Here is a 19841-nt window from a genome sequence, read left to right as displayed (position 1 = left end):
AGGCTTCGAGGTTTGTCTTTCAGCTAACCGATCCTTTGCAACCTGTACAATTTTAACTTGCGTTGTCCACACAGGGCTGCTGGGGCTGCTATCAGCCCCTGTAGTACTACTGCACGATCATAGTAACGAGCTGTAAGTTAGAGACCAAATCTACACTGGGGGCCGGCAGTTTCACGAACAGGACGAGCCTCTAACATAACCCTCTTATAGTTGGCTTCGAGATGTTCATGAATTGACGGAATATATCCACGATCGCAAACACTGGCTAGTGATTCATTCATGAAACATCTAGTGCCTGCTGGCTTTTTTTCTCTCTTTTTATTTCTTTTCCATGGTCCCTGACCATATCGCATGTAGCTCTGATGTCGGAACGGCCCTAATCTGTTGTTCCATACCTTTCAGGTGCTGGAATTCCACCGAGTAATTGGATTCTTTATAAACACTTACTATTTACAAGAGTACCTACTATAATTTCTAATGTTGTGTTATTTTCATCTTCCTAATCACACAACCGCTCCAGTCTATCTAGAACTGACGACTGTAATGCATGCCTCTATTAATTAAGCCTACTCAGGAGAAAGGATTCGACCAGAACACCCGTACAAGTCTTATTTCTCTAGAGCCGAGAGCACAAAGTGGCAGAGCAGAGTGTAATTATCTCATTAGCTGTGCTAGTTGCATTTCGATCCCTCCATGTATGAACCAAGGTAATATCATCTCATTAGCGTGGTGCACATCACGGCAATTACCACAAGTATCAACAGCATCATTACCATCATCCTCGTGATTGTGGCCATGTGTACTTCCATAATCATCTTGGTCGTGATGTACTGTACCTCCATCATCATCTTGGCCCTTTGATATGCATCGTATTCATCATCGACATCATCATCCGTTGTTTTGTCCTCCTCTTGATTAACATTTCTACTATCCCTAGCACGCCTAGCGCGCCTAGCAAAAGCTCTTGACGAACGACCATTCTCGGCAGAGGCTCTTGACGAACGACCATTCTCGGCAGAGGCTCTTGACGAACGACCATTCTCGGCAGAGGCTCTTGACGAACGACCATTCTCGGCAGAGGCTCTTGACGAACGACCATTCTCGGCAGAGGCTCTTGACGAACGACCATTCTCGGCAGAGGCTCTTGACGAACGACCATTCTCGGCAGAGGCTCTTGACGAACGACCATTCTCGGCAGAGGCTCTTGACGAACGACCATTCTCGGCAGAGGCTCTTGACGAACGACCATTCTCGGCAGAGGCTCTTGACGAACGACCATTCTCGGCAGAGGCTCTTGACGAACGACCATTCTCGGCAGAGGCTCTTGACGAACGACCATTCTCGGCAGAGGCTCTTGACGAACGACCATTCTCGGCAGAGGCTCTTGACGAACGACCATTCTCGGCAGAGGCTCTTGACGAACGACCATTCTCGGCAGAGGCTCTTGACGAACGACCACTCTCGGCAGAGGCTCTTGACGAACGACCATTCTCGGCAGAGGCTTTTGAAGAAAAATCACTGCCAGACTCATAGGTATACATGCTGTCCATGTCTGCGCTGGAGGAAGGTTCGCTACTACGCTTAGATCTGCGGCTGACGTTCCCCGGTGCAGACGCCGATCCATCACGAGTTTTGGTGTCTGTTGCTCCACGACTAATGAGCAAGTCTCTGAGGCCATCATGAGTGAATCGCTTTAATTTTTCAATGGGTGTCTTTCCATCGTTATCTTTGGCATTGATGTTGGCATTCTTGTTGAGCAACATGGTGACTATCTCGCGGTTTGGTTCAGAAACTGCGAGGTGCAGTGCTGTTTTGCCCGAGTAATCCTGTAGATTCGGTGGTACACCGTCATCCAAGAGCAAATACACCACTTTGCTATGGCTCCCCGCCGCGGCACAATGCAATGCTGACCGGCCATATTTGTCCACCGCAAGCATGTTGGCCCCAGATCTCAGAAGCAGACGGACCACGTCGTCATGACCTGATTCGGCGGCTTCATGGAGAGCCGTACGCTGGCGAGGAGCAAGATGATTGATATCACTACCATTATCGATGAGAAGGCGTACCGTGAAACATTGACCCTTCGAGGCGGCGATGAACAATGCGGTTTGGCCGTATTCATCGCACACCTCTAAATCGATCTCATTATCAATCAGGTATTTGATTATACTATGACGCCCTTTCTGTGACGCCAAATGCAGTGACTGCTTCATAATCGCAGAGCTGGTACTCGATTCGGTCACTGAGCCCAAAATACTCTCGAAGATCGCTTGATGACTCCTTAGTACCGCGAGAAGCACGGGAGTATAGCCTTCGCAATCTATAGCTTGGAAATCACCTCCCATGCTCATCAAAAACTCGACCATAGAGAGATGGTCGTTGCACACCGCGCGGTGCAGTGGAGTTTGTCCGAGGGAATCGATATCATTGACGTCGGAACCAGCCTCTACTAACATCGTCGCAATTTTAACATTTCCAGTCATTGCAGCCGCTTGAAGTGCGGTGCCATATAAACCATTTTGCCATCGTCTCGGTTCTGTTACGCCAGCCTCGTTGAACCTCTTGGTGATTGTCTCGTACCGCTGTTTAACCTTTTTGGAAGTTCCTGTCCATTCAAATGATAGATCGTCTGTCTCCCAATGTGCAGGTGGCCCCCCTTGACAGCGCAGGTTGGCCCCGGCACTGATGAGCCGTTGGATTATGGTTTCGTGGCCCCCTTTGGCTGCGGCCTGCACCGCGGTACCATAAGGACCCCCTTCAGCATTTACGTCAACGCCACTGTCTAGCAGGAGGGTCACTATGTCTTCCTCGCCATTATGTGCGGCCTGTCGAAGAGCTTCCTCGTTCTTCTCGTGAGTGATATTGACCAGGGAAAGTAAAATGTCTTTGTGCTCATCGGTAGGTGTCGGGCTCGGGTTGGACTGAGTGAGGGAGTCGGATTGGCTAGTAGGACTCGCACCATACTGAAGAAGTTTGTTGACAATCTCCAAATTCTCGCAACAAACAGCATTCTGTAGAGCTTTTTCCAGATCTGTGGGGTCAAAATGGGTGGTTTGGGTGACCCATGGCAGCAGTAGGTCCATGAGCTCCAGCTTTTTGCAGAGAGCCGCCTTGGAAATTGCCCATATGCTTTGCTTGTATCTTTCCTGATCCGAAGTACGTTGGCCCAGCATTTCTAGCAAGGAGACTACCACATTGGGATTTGAAACGCGAAATGCGTGATGAACAGTGGCGAGATCAACTGGTACATCACGATTCAACAGTAGACTAACTAATGCCTCTTGGTTTGTCTCCAGTGCCACGAGCAGTGCATCACGCACGGCGGATTTGATGGAAGACCTGGGGCGATCCGACTTGTCGAAGTTGTCATGATCATTGGGGACTTTGGGTAGTCGCGCATCTAGTAAAAGGGTGACAACCTGACTGTGGCCTCCTGCTGCCGCAAATACTATGGGATATGTGGAATACTTCCCAGTTGGTAGCTTGATGTCGAGCTCCTCCACGACATTCACATCGAGGTTATTGTTTTCCTTCCAGGGATCTGCCCCTTGCCCGAGAAAGATGCCAACGAACTCCACCTCCCCAGCCAAGGCTGCAAGTTGGAGGGTTGTGCCCCATCTCCCTTCGGAATCAGTAGCTTTTGCCCCCTTATCAAGTAGCCATCGCGCGAGGGAGTGGTGACGTCGCGCTATAGCAGCTTGTAGCGGCGTATCCCCATTCACAGGGCCCATCAGGTCTGATCCATAGGCCAAGAGAACTTCAGCCACTGCCTGGTAGCCACCTAAACAGGCCAACTGCAGAGCACCGTCCAATTTAGCCCCCGCCTTGCACAGAATCTCCACCACCTTCTGGTGGCCGCGCAACGCGGCGGCCCGGAGCGCACTCTTAAAGGTTCCACCCTCGACATTGACATCGGCACCATGCTTGAGTAAAATACGCACTATACGATCATATCCATCCCGGGCAGCAGCTTGTAAGGTTGTGCAATAATCGCCCCCAGTCAGTTTTGCATCAGCCTTAGAGTCCAATAAGCGCTGGACCAGAATTTCATTACCACTACGGCATGCTGCATGCAGGGCAGTGCCATAGACGCCCGCTTGAATGTTTATTGCAGCGCCTGACTTCAACAGAAGCTCCGCAACCGCGAGATTTCCCTGCCGGCAAGCTGCTGTCAGCGCTGTACCATACTTCCCAGCTTGCGTGTTAGGGTCGGATTTAGCAACAAGAAGTCGCTCAACAATGCTAGTGCGGCCAGCTATAGCGGCAGCCTGCAGCGCAGTGCCATATTCGCCACCTTCACAAATTATGGATATCATAGGATGGCTTAGCAGTATGTTGACGACCGCCTCATGGCCCGCTCGAGCCGCAGTATGCAATGGTGGACCGAAGCCCCCCGGTAAGATGTTAACATCCACACCTCGATCCAGTAATAACTCAAATTTCAACTCTTCCAACATGTTTCCATATAAACTCTCCTCGTCATCCTCAGAAACATGTTGACGTTTCGGTACATCATGGATAGCAAGGACTAGACTGGCCTCCGCTGTAGGCCGATCAGCAGGCTCATCGGGTGCATCGGTTTTTACCCCGCCTGGTGCGTTTATATCCGCCTTAGCGTCGAGAAGCTGCCTGACTACTCCCTCATGGCCGCGAAGGCAGGCTGCATGTAGAGCTGTGCCAAACTGGCCACTAGTTATTTTGATATCCGCTCCATGACTGAGAAGAATCTCAACTATATCTAAATGGCCATGGAGAGCAGCGCTATGTAGCGCTGTTCCATACCGCCGGCCCTGAGTTTGTATTTTGGAGCGTTTCTCCAGCAACATCAAGACCAGGGCTTTGAAGCCGCCCGCGGCAGCGCGAACCAGAGGGGTCTCGCCGTTGGTATCAAGGAAATTTACATCAGCGCCTGCCTCACAGAGCGCTTCGGCAATCTCCTTGTGGCCATATTCAGCGGCGAGGTGCAGGCCTGTAGCACCCATATCGTTCACCTGGCAGATTAGATTTGTGTTTGACTGGATGCAGTGATGAGCAACTTTGGTGAATCCAAACGCACAGGCAGTGAAAAACGATGTGGCTGGCGAGCTAAGAGCCTGTATGATCTTGTCTTTATGAGGATCATCCCAACAGAGAATGAGCGAAGAAGCAGGCCGAATCTCGGGAAGCCAGGATTTAAACCACGGCTGCTCTTGGCACAGATCATCCAATGCATCATGTACGGTCTGGATTTGATGCTGTTGACCTGCCTGCCCTACGTGCAAGGCCCAATACAGCACTGCATAGTAGTGAAACTTGCTGCGGGGCAAAGAGGAGGCCGCCCGTGGTTCTAACGCCAGGTTCTGCACTGTGGCTAAACATAGATTGGCCACTGCTGCATGTTGTTCTTCAGACTGCATCCCATCCTTAAGCTTGAGAAAATCACCCACTGATGTGTGGACGAAGCGGATTTGGTTGCTGTCTTTATCAACTACCACCAGATCTTGACAGCTCTCAAGTACCATAGAAACAGTGATATTTGCGACGTGTATATCGGAGCCAATCCTGTCTCTTCCTATAAAGGCTGTGAGGGCCTGGATGAGATCCTCTGCTGTGACAGGGGCCTGTGCGCACAATAGCCACCGTAACAGAGTCAAAACTGCTTGACGTGTTATTGATCCTTGTGGACTACTTGCGATAATTCTGTTGTAGATGGTTTCAAAAAGCTGAAGCAGGGCTCTAGGCAGATCTCCGGATGGCCCCTGGTCCAAATCCCCCTCAAAGATGGTACTGTCAGACTGGAGAAGTAGCATATTGGCGCGCAGCTTGACCCAGAGGAACCTACTTTCATAAGCTTACCAAATCTAATGAACGAAAGATGGAGAAAGGTTTGTGAACTTACATTCCCTGAGAGCCCTCTACCAGCTGCTGTATTAACCTTTCCTCCCAATTATCCGGAACAGAGCGAGTACGTTGCCTCATCCTTTTGACGCATTCCGCGACTCTATACCGAGCATAGGCCTGAAGGTCTGCACCGCTTTGGCCCACATCAATGCTATCGGATGGCCATAAGGGGAATCGATCCAAAATCTTTAGCGACGGACGACTAGAGATGAGGATTTTGACTCGCCCCCCATCTACTCTAGTTAATAGACGATCAATCAAATCAAGGAAATCACCACGGAGATCTTCAGCACACTCATCAATTGCATCAATGCAGATCGTGGTAGTGCCCTGGTCTATTAGTTCAAAGAGAAGCTGGATTGCATCGTTCCATGTAGGACGTGCTCCTTCTGCGACTGCGATATCGCCCCCTTCATTCACCATCTTCTCATAGCTGCGAATTACTTCTCCACGCAATGGGGCCGAGTGTCCTGGGCGAGCGAGCTGTGCAATTAGGCAGCACACTAGAATCCCGGGGTCTTGCCAACGTCGATCGGAATCGTTGCGCGAGAAGAAGGCGTAGGCAAGAGGGCCTCCTGGCGCATGCGCGTGTTTGGCCTGGAGGCCATTAATGATCGTGGACCTGGATTACAATTAATATTGGCTTGTTATTGTCACAATCAGCCGGGAGAAAAGTCAGACATACATCAATGTACTCTTGCCCGTGGCCGCTGAGAGTCAAGTTAGTACTTTGTTTGCTTGAAGATGAATGGGACCAACGTAGAGCTTACGGAGTCCATGGAGCCATAACAGAGCTGATTTGCTGGAGACGCGCCATTGCTTGTAGTTCTCTTCCTCGAATATCCAGTGCCCTGAGTCAGGCAGACGAGCCTCTAGCTTCTGTTTATGAACCTCGTGCAGGGGGAGGCGAGTTAGCCACTTGAGGATCCGGCGCTCTTTCTCGTTTTTTTCATGCTCTGTACATTGAAATACAGGGTCAGCTTAAAACCAGTAATTAAACCGAAGTTCAAGTTACCTGTGTAGCTGTTCGCCAGGCTGACCAAGCCATCTCGGATAAATTGGATAGGCTCGTGGAAATACTCCAAGCCTTCTCTCAGAGCAACTTGTTCTCCCTCGATCGAGTCCATTTTATCTCTGCTAGCTGCATAGGGAGAACAAAGTCAGCTATAGCTGGTGAATAGAGATCTATGCAAGATCATTTACCCCAGGCGTCAATTAATCGCGCTGACTCGTCTGCAATTCGCTGTTGCTCTTGGATCTCACCCATCCATCCATTAAATCCATCATAAGCAAACGATAAGCCCTTGGAAATTCGCTCTATTTGATTTTCAAAGGTGAGTAATCCTGGCGGTTAAGCTTGGAGGCATTCTTTTCAGAGGAAGGGGAAAACATACTAAAGGCCTTCGTGGTATGGTACTCTTCCGCATTGAGGAGGTACTTCAGCGCTGTAGCATATAGCTTGACCAATGCCTTTTCCAAGATATCTTGAAGAGGGAACGTGTGATTCAAGTACAAACGCTCAAATAAGGCATATCGTGGAGCCAAGCCGGAGAAAATCTCAATTCCTTCACACACAGTCTCATTATTTTCAAAATCCTTCACTGAAATCTAGCATCCGCCACCAGGTTAGCATCTTCAACCCTAGAGATCCGAAGAAATCACTTGTGCACGAACCTGAAGAACTAGCTTAATTGCTGCCCAGGGGATTGCCAGGTGGGTGGGTTCGATTGCAGCCACGGAATCACCGATGTCCTTGAACTTCGAAAGTCGTTGCACCACCCGGCCAAAAACCTGATGCAATTTCTCGGATCTCTTACTAGCGAACTCTTCCTTTTTTTCTTCGGCGCTGGCTACTACGCTTTCGAGGTCTACCAATTCTTTTTTGCGAAATTCAATCTTCGCTTGAAGTTTTTTGTTGAGTTGCTTAATAGCTTCTTCCCAAAGATCTGCCGCGAAAGAGTCAGATAATCTATAAAGGCAACACAAGCATACATATGTATTTAACAGATTTTCTCTTCTCACTCTTGTTTGTCATCCTGGGCGTCTCTATGTGTGATGTGGGTTCGATGGTATAATCCCTTTGCCATCGACAAACCTCACGCTGATTGTTGACGTGACATGTTCGTTTGACTTGGATTCTGACACACGTGATCATGCATTGGTACCTTACTGTTTTTGTTTGCCCCCAACCAGGTACGCATGTACGTCGTCTACGGAACAGGGTTTCCTATTTGGGAGTTCGGGAGCGGCTACCTAAGTAGTGCCCATCGTCCGCTTACATAAGGCACATGGGCAATGCCCACCAGTCCGTCCATGGGCGATGTCGCAGTCTAAGCCTGCGGCGTGCTGTGGCGTGCTGAGGGAATCTGTGTTGCTCACTGATTGGACACTGAGCATCACTGGGTAATCAGTGAGCATCCACTGAGCACTCACTGAGCGCTTACTGAGGATCAGTCATGCTGTACGTGACTGCACTGAGCATGATCACTTGATCTGAGCCCGTGCTGACATCTACTCAGTGAGCCTGAGCCTGAGCACCCTCATAAAAGCGGCGGCAGCTCAAATAGGAAAGCCCCACCCGCCAGGGAAAATCCGGTACGTATAGGTGCATATAAAAAGACTAACCAAAAAGACGTCACAAGGCCGCACAAGCGAGCGACGATTCTTGTTACTTGTTGTAGATAACTAAATGAAATCATTGACAATGTTAGCATAGCCTTAGAACACACTCAAAGTTGTGACCAACACACATTTTGGAAGCGCCCACGCACTGTCACTACTAGTGGGTCTGTAGCTTGAGCATCAAGCCCTTGTCAAGTCACACCTGTGACTTCTAAATGGAGAAGGTCATTGGCAATGTTAGTACCCACTTAGAGCTAAACGCTGTGACTCCACGCACATACAATAACTGGAAGCGCCATCACAAGGTACACATCCATTTTCAATATAGCTTTGAGTATTAAGTTCCATAACAAGCCCTGGAGTCACACTTGGCTTATAAATAAAAAACCATTGGCAATGCTAGCACAATACACTCAGAGCAAAACGCTGTGACCAACGCACATAATGAAAAGGCCTTTGCTAGGTAGCTTAAGGTGCGCTTATGTTGCAGGAAGAGATACAATCAGTCTCATTTTGCCATATCCTGCCACTTGATATTTGAAAGGCATCCATCCCTTTATCCCTTCTCCTTTGTCTTCCAATATTTTACTTGGCTTCAATACTTCTTGCCTTGGAAAAAAAAGATAGATGTCTTCAGACTATAATGCATCTAATATTGACATTGATGATGTGAAATTCGTTGAGATCATCAAACAGACTGATAGGGCCTTTCTGTGCCGAGCCCGCTGGCAAGACAAGGACTGTGTGCTCAAAGTGGTAAGGGAACAAGTCACAGTGCACCTGTGATCTCTCTAACAGGTCTGGTAGTTCGCTCCTTATAGATGGCGGAGGTGGGACCCACCGTTCCGCTCCATCGACCTTTTCAAAAATGAGAGCCGCACATATAGTCGATTGAAGGCCCGAGGCTTTTGTGAACGAGGATCTGTGCCTGACTTCTATGGGATGGTTGAGAATATTGACCCCGAGGCAAAGGGCTGGCAACCTCAGCTCAAGGAATTCTATGACAAAACTTTCCCTCAAGGTCACGATCCCGAGGCTCGCCCAAATGGTGTCCTGATGGAATATGTTCCTGATGTGAACATTTTTGACATCTCTAACTATACAGAGGAAAGAGCTCGCAAATTCCACCAGCTCCTGATGGACATTCATGAGGCTGGGATTGTACACCTTGATCCTTATTTCCAAAACATGCTGATCCAGGGTGATTCTGATCGGGTACTCTGGATCGACTACGAACTTGCCCAGATATTTGACCCAGAGCACTCAGAGCACCCAGATTTTTCGTCGATGAAAAAGAATTCATGGCTGCCTTTATGGAAGCGCTGGTAGTTTTTCTAGTCCCAGTTTGGTTCCAAGTTTTACGGCTGACCTCTTTTGCAATTATAAAGTAGAGATCATAAGCTAGGAAAGTATGAAGAAACGCGGAGGATTTATTTCGACTGACTCTGAGGGGGCGGAATTTTGACAATCCAGGGCTCTTGCACCATTTCATCAATGTCTCCTTTAGGGAACTTTTGCTTAGCGGAAAGATACACATTTTCTATCATCGTGATCGAGCTGATACCATTTGCAATTTACTTTGGAGTTCCAGGAGAGACTCTTTCTTTGATCATTCTCCGATTCCATTTCTATATTGCTCGTGGGTTAAAATAGTTGGGACTAATTTCTCCGCAAAACATGGCTGTTCTATGAGCCGTCATATAGAAAAGATTAAAGTACATAGCTGTCCGAAAGCGAAGTTCGTTCACACTTTACGGAGCGTACGCTTCCTGGAAACTGTGTATGTTTCCTAATTCTTTTGATTTCAGTTTCCTTTCCCTGGCTTCCCGATTGCTTATACCACCGCGATTGATATCCTTACTTACCAATGGAGCAAAAACAAATATTGCTAAGTGAATAGATATCTTGTGGAAGCAAAAAGTTAGTGACCGACGCAGGGATCGAACCTGCAATCTCTTGATTCGTAGTCAAGCGCCTTGCCATTGGGCCAGCCGGCCGCTGTATTGTGAGTTTTGGCTAAAATGTGCGCTATAAGCAAAATCAAAGGAAGACCCACCTGGGCGGTCCCGTCTGATTGGTGCATTCGTCCAAGGAAGGTTACAGGTAGGAGGGATGCAATTGAAGCTTTAGGAAGTCCATGAAAAGAAGAAAGACTTGGAAAGGGGAGATGATATTTAATAAAATATACGAACTACTAAGAGACATTATTGACCAGACCACATCCATGGTCGACTATTCTTAAATTCTTCTAATCTTCCATCTAAATTAAGTATTCGTTATTTTGTATCATTGTAGTGGTGGTAGTACGTGTATTGGGGTCTGATTTTTGGTATAGAGTGGTATAGTTGAGATTTTGTGCGTATCGTAGCTTGTGTCTTTTAAAGCAATATATATGTTTGATAATGTACTCCGTACGTACTTCTGACCTTTTGGGGTTTTTTTTTGGCTCAAAAGCCAGGTATGTTGTACAATATTATACAAACACTCCGTATACTCCGTACAATCAAATCATAGAGCGTCTGCCATACCTAAAGACATATAGCATTGGAGTTATCCAACCTTGGAAATTAGCATCGCTATAAATACTCTGTCCGGAGTACTCCGTACCCTGACAGTGAAAATGTATGGAGAATTGTTTCGGCCCAGATGGAGGCTGAAGACCCCCACAGGAGTGGATCCTTACTGCAGAAGAACCGATGAGGGAAATAGGGTGAATTCTTCCTCCAACGTATGTTGAATATACAGATAAAAAACACGTCAATATGACAATATTCGTCTCCTCTACTCCGTATAAATTTTGAATATATTGTATATGAATTGTCCATTGAATTCCATAGTTCGCAGTGCAAAGATAGGGTCAAGGCTCCGGCATCGGTGGTAACCCTGGATTGATCCGAACACGGCGAAGAAAATCAAAGTCCAGGCAGATCCCTGCCGGACCCGGGATCGGGAAAAAACGGAAAGCCAAGAAAAGTCCAAGAGGCGAAACGGGAAGACCTTATCTGTCGCCAATCGTTGGCTCATTCCCACTTCGATGCGCTAACACAAAACGGGAAAGGCTTAGCTTACGGTCAGGACCCACTTAGCGCGAGTGGCAAGTTGGACTTTATCTGTAGCCAATCACATCCATAAGAATACAGCGTCACTCGTCCAATTGCTGGTGGCGGATAGGAATTTTATGGAATTTGAAGCTCTGATTTCCGAGAAGAAGATAAGCTCCTTTATTCCTTTCCGAAGGCTCCAGAATTGGGAACTCCCCGACTCTTAATGTATACAGGAAGAGGGGGTAGCTGCAGGATATTGATGATAAGCTATCTAGGCTATCGACGGAGTACATAGGTTATCTTATTTAGATGAAGAGTTCTCCTTTTAAAAGATATAAAAGAAGTAGACCCATGTCCGCAGAGGCTGTGAAATCTACTTCCCCGAAAGAACCCCAGGAACTATTCCCCGGAGTTGAGTCACCTGCCGAATGGGACTCAAATGGTCCGGAGTACGGAGTACGGAGTACATGGGATCATAATCTACATGTAATCTCCCAGTGCGCAGGTATATCCCTCAAAGGCCAAGACTTGACCTATTGGCAGGGGAAACCCCATACTTATCATCCCTTGCCACCCTATCGTTGCGGCCTTTTGCGGCCCTCTACGCCGGGGATGACGAGGTTCATAGCAATGTGTTATTATGTTAATTTATCTATACAGAAAAACAAATGCAAACTTTATATATCCAAGACCTGACCTGAAGACCTGACTGGAGAAAGAGAGAGAGAGGGGATATTAGTATTTTCGGGATTATCCCATTGCTATTGTCACAATCTCTGACCAAGACCACATTGACCACTTTAACCACCTTTTTTTTTTCAACTATCGTCCGATTTTCTCCTCCTAACCGCGCCTTCCTATCAAAATTTTATGGGGAGACTGTTTCATGCTCATTTTTTTAACTTTTTCTCTCTGACTAGGCAGTGTTTTTTTTCTTAGCTGAATTGCGTTGGAACTGTGAATTGATTTTTTGCTTACCATTCGGTTTGGACCAGACCCACCAGTGTCGATCGACTTATCTTTGGATTTTTGGATTTTTGGTTCGAAGAGTTCGGGTTTCCTGACTTTTTATATTCGTGGCGAATTCTTCTCTCTTCCTTAACTTCTGGAACATCCTTATTTTTTTTTCTCTTTTCCTCCACACTCCACCTTTCGCTATAACCCCATCTTTACGCACCTTCAACTTCAAAGCTACGAGCTTCTTCAACAATGGCGTTCAGCGGGAAAGCCCCGTACGCCCCGGACTATGCCTCCTACAACTGGATTGGAGCTCCTTCCAACTACGACCTTTCGACCAACAAAGACTTGGGCGGCGATTCCCGTATGCGTCTATCCTATCTCGGTGTGAAAAAGGGAAAATGATGGTCTAACATGGGTTCCCACTTAGGCACCGAAAATGTGAACAAATGGTTTCAATCTGGCGACCAGGCCTACATCATCGTGGCCTCGGCCATGGTCATGATTATGATTCCCGGTCTCGGCTTTTTGTACTCGGGATTGGCTCGTCGAAAGTCTGCCCTTAGTATGATCTGGGCTTGTATGGCTTCCTTCTCTATCGTGACCTTCCAGTGGTATTTCTGGGGTTATTCGCTTGCTTTCTCCCCGACTGCGACCAACGGTTATATCGGCAACTTGCGCAACTTTGGTTTAATGAAAACATTGGCTGATCCAAGCCCTGGGTCTCCACTGGTCCCTAACTTGCTTTACGCGTTCTATCAGGTAAGATCGAACATTGGAAATCACTGATCTGGTTTTGTTTGTTGGTTTCTAGGCCAATGCTGATTGTGAATGTCTAGATGCAATTCTGTGGTGTTACTGCAGCCATTGTCATGGGAGCTGTAGCTGAACGCGGTCGCCTTCTTCCTGCCATGGTTTTCGTCTTCATCTGGGCTACTATCGTTTACTGTCCGCTTGCCTGCTGGGTCTGGAACGTCAATGGTTGGGCATTCAAGTACGGCGTGCTGGATTATGCCGGTGGTGGTCCCGTCGAAATTGGTTCCGGTTTCACAGCTCTGGCTTACTCGATGGTCCTCGGTCGCCGACAGGAACGCATGATGCTCAACTTCCGCCCACACAACGTCTCTCTCATCCTCCTCGGCACTGTCTTCCTCTGGTTCGGCTGGCTCGGTTTCAACGGTGGTTCCTCATTCGGAGCTAACCTGCGCGCAACTATGGCATCCTGGAACACCAACCTGACTGGTGCCTTCGCCGCCATCACTTGGGTTCTCCTCGATTGGCGTCTGGCTCGCAAGTGGTCGATGGTCGGCTGGTGTTCCGGTACTATCTCTGGATTGGTAGCTGCAACACCCGCCTCCGGATTTATTTCTCCCTGGGCCAGCGTTATCCTCGGTATTGTGACCGGTATCGTCTGCAATTACTCAACCAAGATCAAGTACTGGATCCGGATCGACGATTCTATGGATGTGTTGGCAGAGCACGGAATTGCCGGAATTGTTGGCCTGCTTTTCAACGCCTTGTTCGCTGACGATGCCATTGTTGGCCTTGACGGTGTTAACACCGGCACCGGTGTCGGCGGCTGGGTCATCCACAACTACAAGCAGCTGTACATTCAGATCGCCTACATCGTCGCGACCGCCTCCTACTCCTTCGTCATGTCCGCCATTATCGCCTACGCAATCAACGCCATTCCCGGCCTGAACCTGCGCGCCTCCGAGGAAGCCGAGCTGCTCGGTATGGACGACGACCAACTCGGCGAGTTCGCCTACGATTACGTCGAGGTCCGCCGTGATTACCTTGCCTGGACCCCCCAGAACCACGACCAGCTCGCAGATGGCCACCAGGTCCCCGCCGCGCAGCGCTACGGCATTGGCGAACACAGCGAGATGATGCTCGGTGGCGCGCCGCGTGAGGAGATGCTTGAGGGCCACTCGCCCAATGGTGAGATCAGCCAGAGCAGCCGCGGCGGCAGTGAAGGTGACATCGGCATGCACGAAATCAAGATCGCTCCTGCTCCTCGCCAGGCCGCTGAGCAGCATCCCGCCGAGGTACAGAGAGCTGAACCTGTTGTGTTAAGGCCGGTTCAAGAGAAGACTGAGAACTAATCAGTTCCATCACATTTTCCGCTTTTTTCCAACTCATTTTCCCTCCATCTCTTTTGCATGGCATACATTTCGCATACGCCATTCCATCCAGCAAGCTTTGATTTTATTCGCTTTTTCGCTTTTTTATCTCGATATCCCTTGAGCGTGCTTCTTTTCTTGCAACAAAAAGCCTGGGGCTTTTGCTATACCTTGAACCTACCCTCCGACTTTTCCTCGATCACCTCAAACTACCAAATCTACACCACCGACTTCACATACCATCCAACATCTGACTCTCCGTTATCAACCTTGACACCTCATCCTCGTGCTACCAAACTACACCTCCCTCGGGAAAAGCAACTTGAATTATGGTTTAATTTGGCCTGGCGCTCCATTGTTCTATGTTTTTTATGGGCTTGGTCCGGGGATATTAAACTGGGTTTTGTACGTGTACACAAACTGCTTCATGCTTCATTGAATTGCGAGGGAAATACCTTGCCCTCTGTCTATGTTTTCTGGTTTTGCGTCTGCAGTATAGAGCGAGACACCTTATTTACAAATTTATCTATTATTTAAGACTGTTCTTATTCCTAACCGATCGCTTGTACAATTGTAAATGGTAGATATGTAAATATGAAAAATGCTTTGTCTTTTGGGAGTTTACATGCATCATAAGAAGCCCCAAACCTAACAAAAACAGAAACAGAAATAAACCAGTCAAATAAAATCTATACACTCCCCTACCTCCTAACCATCCCCCTAACCCTAATCAAATCCTCCCTCCCAAGCTTCCCAACAACCTCCGCCGCAACCCCACCCCTCCTCACCTCATCCCATTCATCCTCATCCATGCCCATAACAAGCGTCATTTGCACACACCGCGCAAAGGACTCCCGATATTTATATCTCCCCGGCGCACCAGCAACATAACCAACATCAACAGCAGCCCCAACAAGCCCGGCCACATCCCTCTCAAGCCGCGCCGCGCCTAGCGCATTAATCCGCGCCCCGTAAGACCAAAGTCTTTTCTCTAGGAGACGGGCCAGATACGCGATCGTCACGCCGAGGACGCGGTCGAAGGCCGAGGGCGTCAGGATTCGCGCGAATGGTGTTAACAGGTCGTTCCATAAGGATGTGAAGCGCGGCTTGACGAGTTCTTTGTTGTCGAAGGTTGAGTTTGGATTGTCGGATTCGAGGGTGTTGGTGTTTGGTGCGTATTCGATGTCCCGGAAGGCATCTGCGAGGATTGGTCGGAGACGTGGTTTTATGGTGTTGTTGAAGATTACTTGGATTCCGTCCGTTAGGAGGTCGGTTACTTTGCTTTCGAAGGCTGCTGAGAGGGTTTGGAGGGTTTGGTGCACTTTTTTGGCGGTGCTTGGGCTGGCGAAGATCGTGAGGAGGTGAGAGGTTGCTTCTGTGGTTGTGGTGTCTGGTTTTGAGCCCGTGTTGTTTTGCACGATTCGTCGGATGTAGTCGACTCCCAGGTCGAGGTTGTTGATTTGAACTAGGAAGGAGATTGTGGTTTGTTCTGTGGGTAGGCCGCCTTGCACTGGGGCGCGTGGGTAGCACTCGTCGCGCATCTTGCGTTGTGTCATGCCGATGAAATCAGAGCCTAGGACTCGGGAGAGGGTCGGGACTACGTTTGTCACGACTGCTTCTTGGGAGGTTGCGAGTGACTGCTGGATGACTTTGTTGACGATGTACATTATGTCGTCGACGGCTGAGGTGATGTGTGGTGGGTCGGCTTTCAATGGACGATGGGGGTTCAGCGTCAGGCCTGATGGGGACTCGTCTAGTTGGAAAGCTTTTTCGACGGAGCGTCGGAAGAAGAAGGTTGTCATTGCGTTGAATGGGGCCACTAGGCGGTCGTTGATCTTTTGGGCCAGAGGTGACTCTCGCAAGAAGGTGGGAAGCTCGAATCGCTTATCGTCGTCTGCATCATCCTCTCCAGAAGACTAGAGAAGTTGTTAGTGCTGGTATTAAAGAGGCGGAGATTAGAACTCACATTACATGTATCAGCCAGGAACCGACAGTACAGTGACCACCGGCCTAACATGATAGCCATTTCATTCAAGACACCATCGATCTCTTTCATATCCACTCCTTCCTCGTCGGCCGCAGCGCTCGCCCCAATGGCGGGGGATTGTGAGCGAGGCGGGCCTGCTCGCTGCGCGGGCAGGAAGCTTTGCACCAAGAAAGTGAAGGCATAGGATTTGATATCCATCAATTTGCGATCGACATGTCGCTCATCGCTCCAAGTATCAAGAATGATACCACCCTGTACATCGGCCTCGACCTGTAGCCGTTCAATGACGCGTCCCATCTTACGGGGGCCATAGTGGTGCTCAACAAGCCCGCCATGACCATCAATAATCTGTGCAATATGCTCAAACAGCTTGGTAAGTGCATTGGCATAGAAGAATCCATCCTTAGTCTGAGCACTCCCGGTAGCCCCGTTAAGGTTAGCCCGAGCCTTGGCCGCAACGCCCTGGCACACATAACGACCATAAACATCGAGACCAACCTCAGAGCGACCGATAAGCGGGAAAAGTTTGAAGAACCGCGTAATCTTGGCCCCATCATTTTCCTTAACTGCCTTCTCAAACTCACGCAGGAACAGCCCGCACAGCGACTCCGCCGCGTTGTCCAGCGTCACACTTGGCGGATCCGGCACTTCAGCTGTAGGAACCATCTCCGCAGCAAACGCGCCATGGACGACCGAAGCTGGGATCTGAGCTGCGCGGTGTAGGTAGCTGGCGGCTTTCTCCCAGTCCTGGGGCGCACCCATCGATCCCGCCACGCCCAGTGCACACGCCTTGAGCTCGGCAACCTGCTCAACAACTTCAAGAGTGGCTTTCACCCGAGCCTGCTCGAGATCCAGCCGGCGGACTGCGCTGGAGATTCGGTCGGCGGTGCCGGCGGCTTCGGAGAGCATTCCATGGCTGATGGAGCGGGTTGTACTGGCGTGGGTCCCGATGTTGGCGCGCATGAGATCCAGTCGGCCCAGCTCGCGGGAGAGGTCTTTCTGGGATGTCACCAGGGCATCGAGGCGGGCAGTCACAGACGCTTCTTGGGAGTGTAGGTGGGACAGCGTGGCTTTGATCTCGGCGACGGAGCTGGCGTTGAAGATGTCGGGTTGTGGGGGAGGAGATGTATCTGTGGGTGAGGCATTGGTGCCTGGAGGGTTTTGGGATACGGCATTATGCCTATTGGCGGTTGCAGCCATTCTGGGCGCCATTGAATATCGCAAGTTGGTTTGTTGATGCCACGGCCAGTTGTAGGGGGGTTGCGGGCGGTGAGAGTGGGTTTTACAGCCTCAAGCTTGAAGTTACTGTGCTACGTCAAGACCAACGGGGTTTGAGACTCCAAATTGTTAGGACAAATAGAGCTTTGTCAAACGTGTCTTGAACCTTTTCTTTGTACTTCGTTTGTTGTCTTATCTGGCGCGTCTCAATGTGGTTGTGAATCAGCCCGACGTCATTTCTTTCCCCCACGCTCGCGATCCCATATCAGTTGCTCTTTTTCTGTTTCCCTTCTTTTTTCTTTCTGTTAACCTTCTCTGCTGCTCTTCTAGCTACTTTTATCCACAAGTCTCAAGACTTGACTTTTTATCTGTCAAGTTCTCAACTCCTCAACCGCCATCATCGGACGTCGCAAACCCAGACGTCCAAACCGGCGCATCATGGGCAACGAATCGTCGACTGAGGTGGATGAATTCGCAACCCCCACAGTGCTTGAGGCGCGCAACATCGAGGCGGTGGCCAAATATGTCAGAAAGCACAATGTGAAGAAAGTTGTGGTTATGGTATGCAGCGTGTATCTCCATGAAATCGTGCATCGAAGCTAACCAAGCATGCAGGTGGGAGCAGGCATCAGCACTTCAGCAGGCATCCCAGACTTTCGCTCACCTGACACTGGAATCTACGCCAATCTGGCAAATCTAGACCTACCAGAGCCCGAGGCAGTCTTCGATATTGGTTTCTTCCGGCATAACCCCAAACCTTTCTATGCGCTGGCGCACGAGCTGTACCCCGGACGCTATCGCCCGACCATTGTGCACTCATTTATCAAACTACTTTACGACAAAGGGATGCTCTTGAAGCACTTTACTCAAAACATTGACTGCCTCGAGCGCCAGGCAGGCGTGCCAGGCGAGAAGATCATCGAGGCTCATGGTAGTTTTGCGTCACAGCGCTGCATTGAATGCAAGGAGACCTTCCCAGACGAGGAAATGCACCAGATGGTATCTAAGGCCGAAGTACCCCACTGCCACAAGTGCAACGGCCTGGTCAAGCCGGACATTGTGTTCTTCGGCGAAGCCCTACCATCCGAGTTCTTTGATAGCCGCTCTCTACCGGAAGAGGCCGATCTGTGCATTGTCATGGGAACCAGTCTGTCCGTCCAACCATTTGCCAGTCTGCCTGCGATGGTTAGTCCAGGCGTGCCTCGTGTGCTCATCAACATGGAACGTGTCGGTGGCCTTGGGTCCCGGAGCGATGATGTGTTGGTGATTGGGGACTGTGACGCCGGAGTGCGCAAGTTTGCAAAGGCCCTGGGATGGGGAGAGGAATTGGAAGCGCTGTGGGAGGTAACCAACCCAGACCCGCAGAAAAGGGCGGAGGAGAATGCCCCGCTACAAACGCGAGATGAACGGCTGCAGGAGGAAGTGGATCGACTAACAGAGGAGGTCGATCGAACTCTGGGGTTGGCAGATGCGTATCAGAATAAAGTACGCGAAAAGCTGTCACACGACAAGGCACACCGCCAACCTGGGGGTCTCGACCATGTTTTCCCCCATTTGGCGCGTAAGCTGTCACATTGAACTTATGATTGTCATGAAATGTTTTTAATAAGCAGAAATAGGGAGAAATACGAGAGATATTCTTTTACTACGGAGTACGGAATATAGCTAATAAGCATAACGTAGATAGTCAACTTGCCAAGACATTGATCTCGCCGATCACAACGTTTGCAGTCAAGAACATACCTGATTTTTATGGGAAATACCTTGTTGAATACCCCCTAAATCTAAGACTATTTATATATGTTTTAATATTAGAATATTTATAGTTCAAATCTCCAGGTGCTATTAAACGATCAAAAGTCCCCCTTAACCCACCTTTGCCCCCCAATTGACTTTCTCGTTTCTCTCCGACAGTCCAAAACAAGACATCTACAGTTGCCCCACGTTATTTTCCATATCGTCATTCTCCTCCCCCCCCTCCTCCCACCCTTTTTTCCTTCCTCTCTTATT

At 49.2% G+C, this 19841-nt stretch overlaps 5 protein-coding genes across 5 annotated transcripts; 3 read left to right on the top strand and 2 right to left on the bottom strand.

The window, feature by feature from the left end:
• Positions 1–713: 713 nt before the first annotated feature.
• Positions 714–7915, bottom strand: PEX2_083090 (ankyrin repeat domain-containing protein; the record flags this gene model as incomplete). Its single annotated transcript, XM_016745579.1, has 9 exons — positions 714–5817; positions 5879–6502; positions 6566–6590; positions 6651–6836; positions 6896–7021; positions 7084–7197; positions 7275–7488; positions 7555–7826; positions 7873–7915. 9 exons carry the CDS (start codon positions 7913–7915, stop codon positions 714–716), a joined length of 6708 nt encoding a protein of 2235 aa, XP_016595478.1.
• Positions 7916–9129: 1214 nt separating this feature from the next.
• On the top strand, positions 9130–9831 carry PEX2_083080 (uncharacterized protein; the record flags this gene model as incomplete). The annotated part of the gene is made up of 2 exons (XM_016745578.1): positions 9130–9258; positions 9310–9831. 2 exons carry the CDS (start codon positions 9130–9132, stop codon positions 9829–9831), a joined length of 651 nt encoding a protein of 216 aa, XP_016595477.1.
• Positions 9832–12755: 2924 nt separating this feature from the next.
• PEX2_083070 (ammonium transporter) lies at positions 12756–14608 on the top strand (the record flags this gene model as incomplete). Its single annotated transcript, XM_016745577.1, has 3 exons — positions 12756–12867; positions 12934–13265; positions 13343–14608. The coding sequence occupies 3 exons, from the start codon at positions 12756–12758 to the stop codon at positions 14606–14608; spliced, it is 1710 nt and encodes a 569-aa protein (XP_016595476.1).
• Positions 14609–15327: 719 nt separating this feature from the next.
• Positions 15328–17825, bottom strand: PEX2_083060 (Golgi transport complex subunit COG4; the record flags this gene model as incomplete). Its single annotated transcript, XM_016745576.1, has 2 exons — positions 15328–16542; positions 16593–17825. The coding sequence occupies 2 exons, from the start codon at positions 17823–17825 to the stop codon at positions 15328–15330; spliced, it is 2448 nt and encodes an 815-aa protein (XP_016595475.1).
• Positions 17826–18269: 444 nt separating this feature from the next.
• On the top strand, positions 18270–19409 carry PEX2_083050 (SIR2 family NAD-dependent protein deacylase; the record flags this gene model as incomplete). The annotated part of the gene is made up of 2 exons (XM_016745575.1): positions 18270–18392; positions 18447–19409. The coding sequence occupies 2 exons, from the start codon at positions 18270–18272 to the stop codon at positions 19407–19409; spliced, it is 1086 nt and encodes a 361-aa protein (XP_016595474.1).
• Between the last annotated feature and the right edge of the window lie 432 nt (positions 19410–19841).

This window comes from Penicillium expansum, assembly GCF_000769745.1.
Source record: "Penicillium expansum strain MD-8 chromosome Unknown contig276, whole genome shotgun sequence".
Lineage (NCBI taxonomy): Eukaryota > Fungi > Ascomycota > Eurotiomycetes > Eurotiales > Aspergillaceae > Penicillium > Penicillium expansum.
The sequence above is the reverse complement of the archived record's forward strand: the minus strand, read 5'-3'. Positions and strand labels throughout refer to the sequence as shown.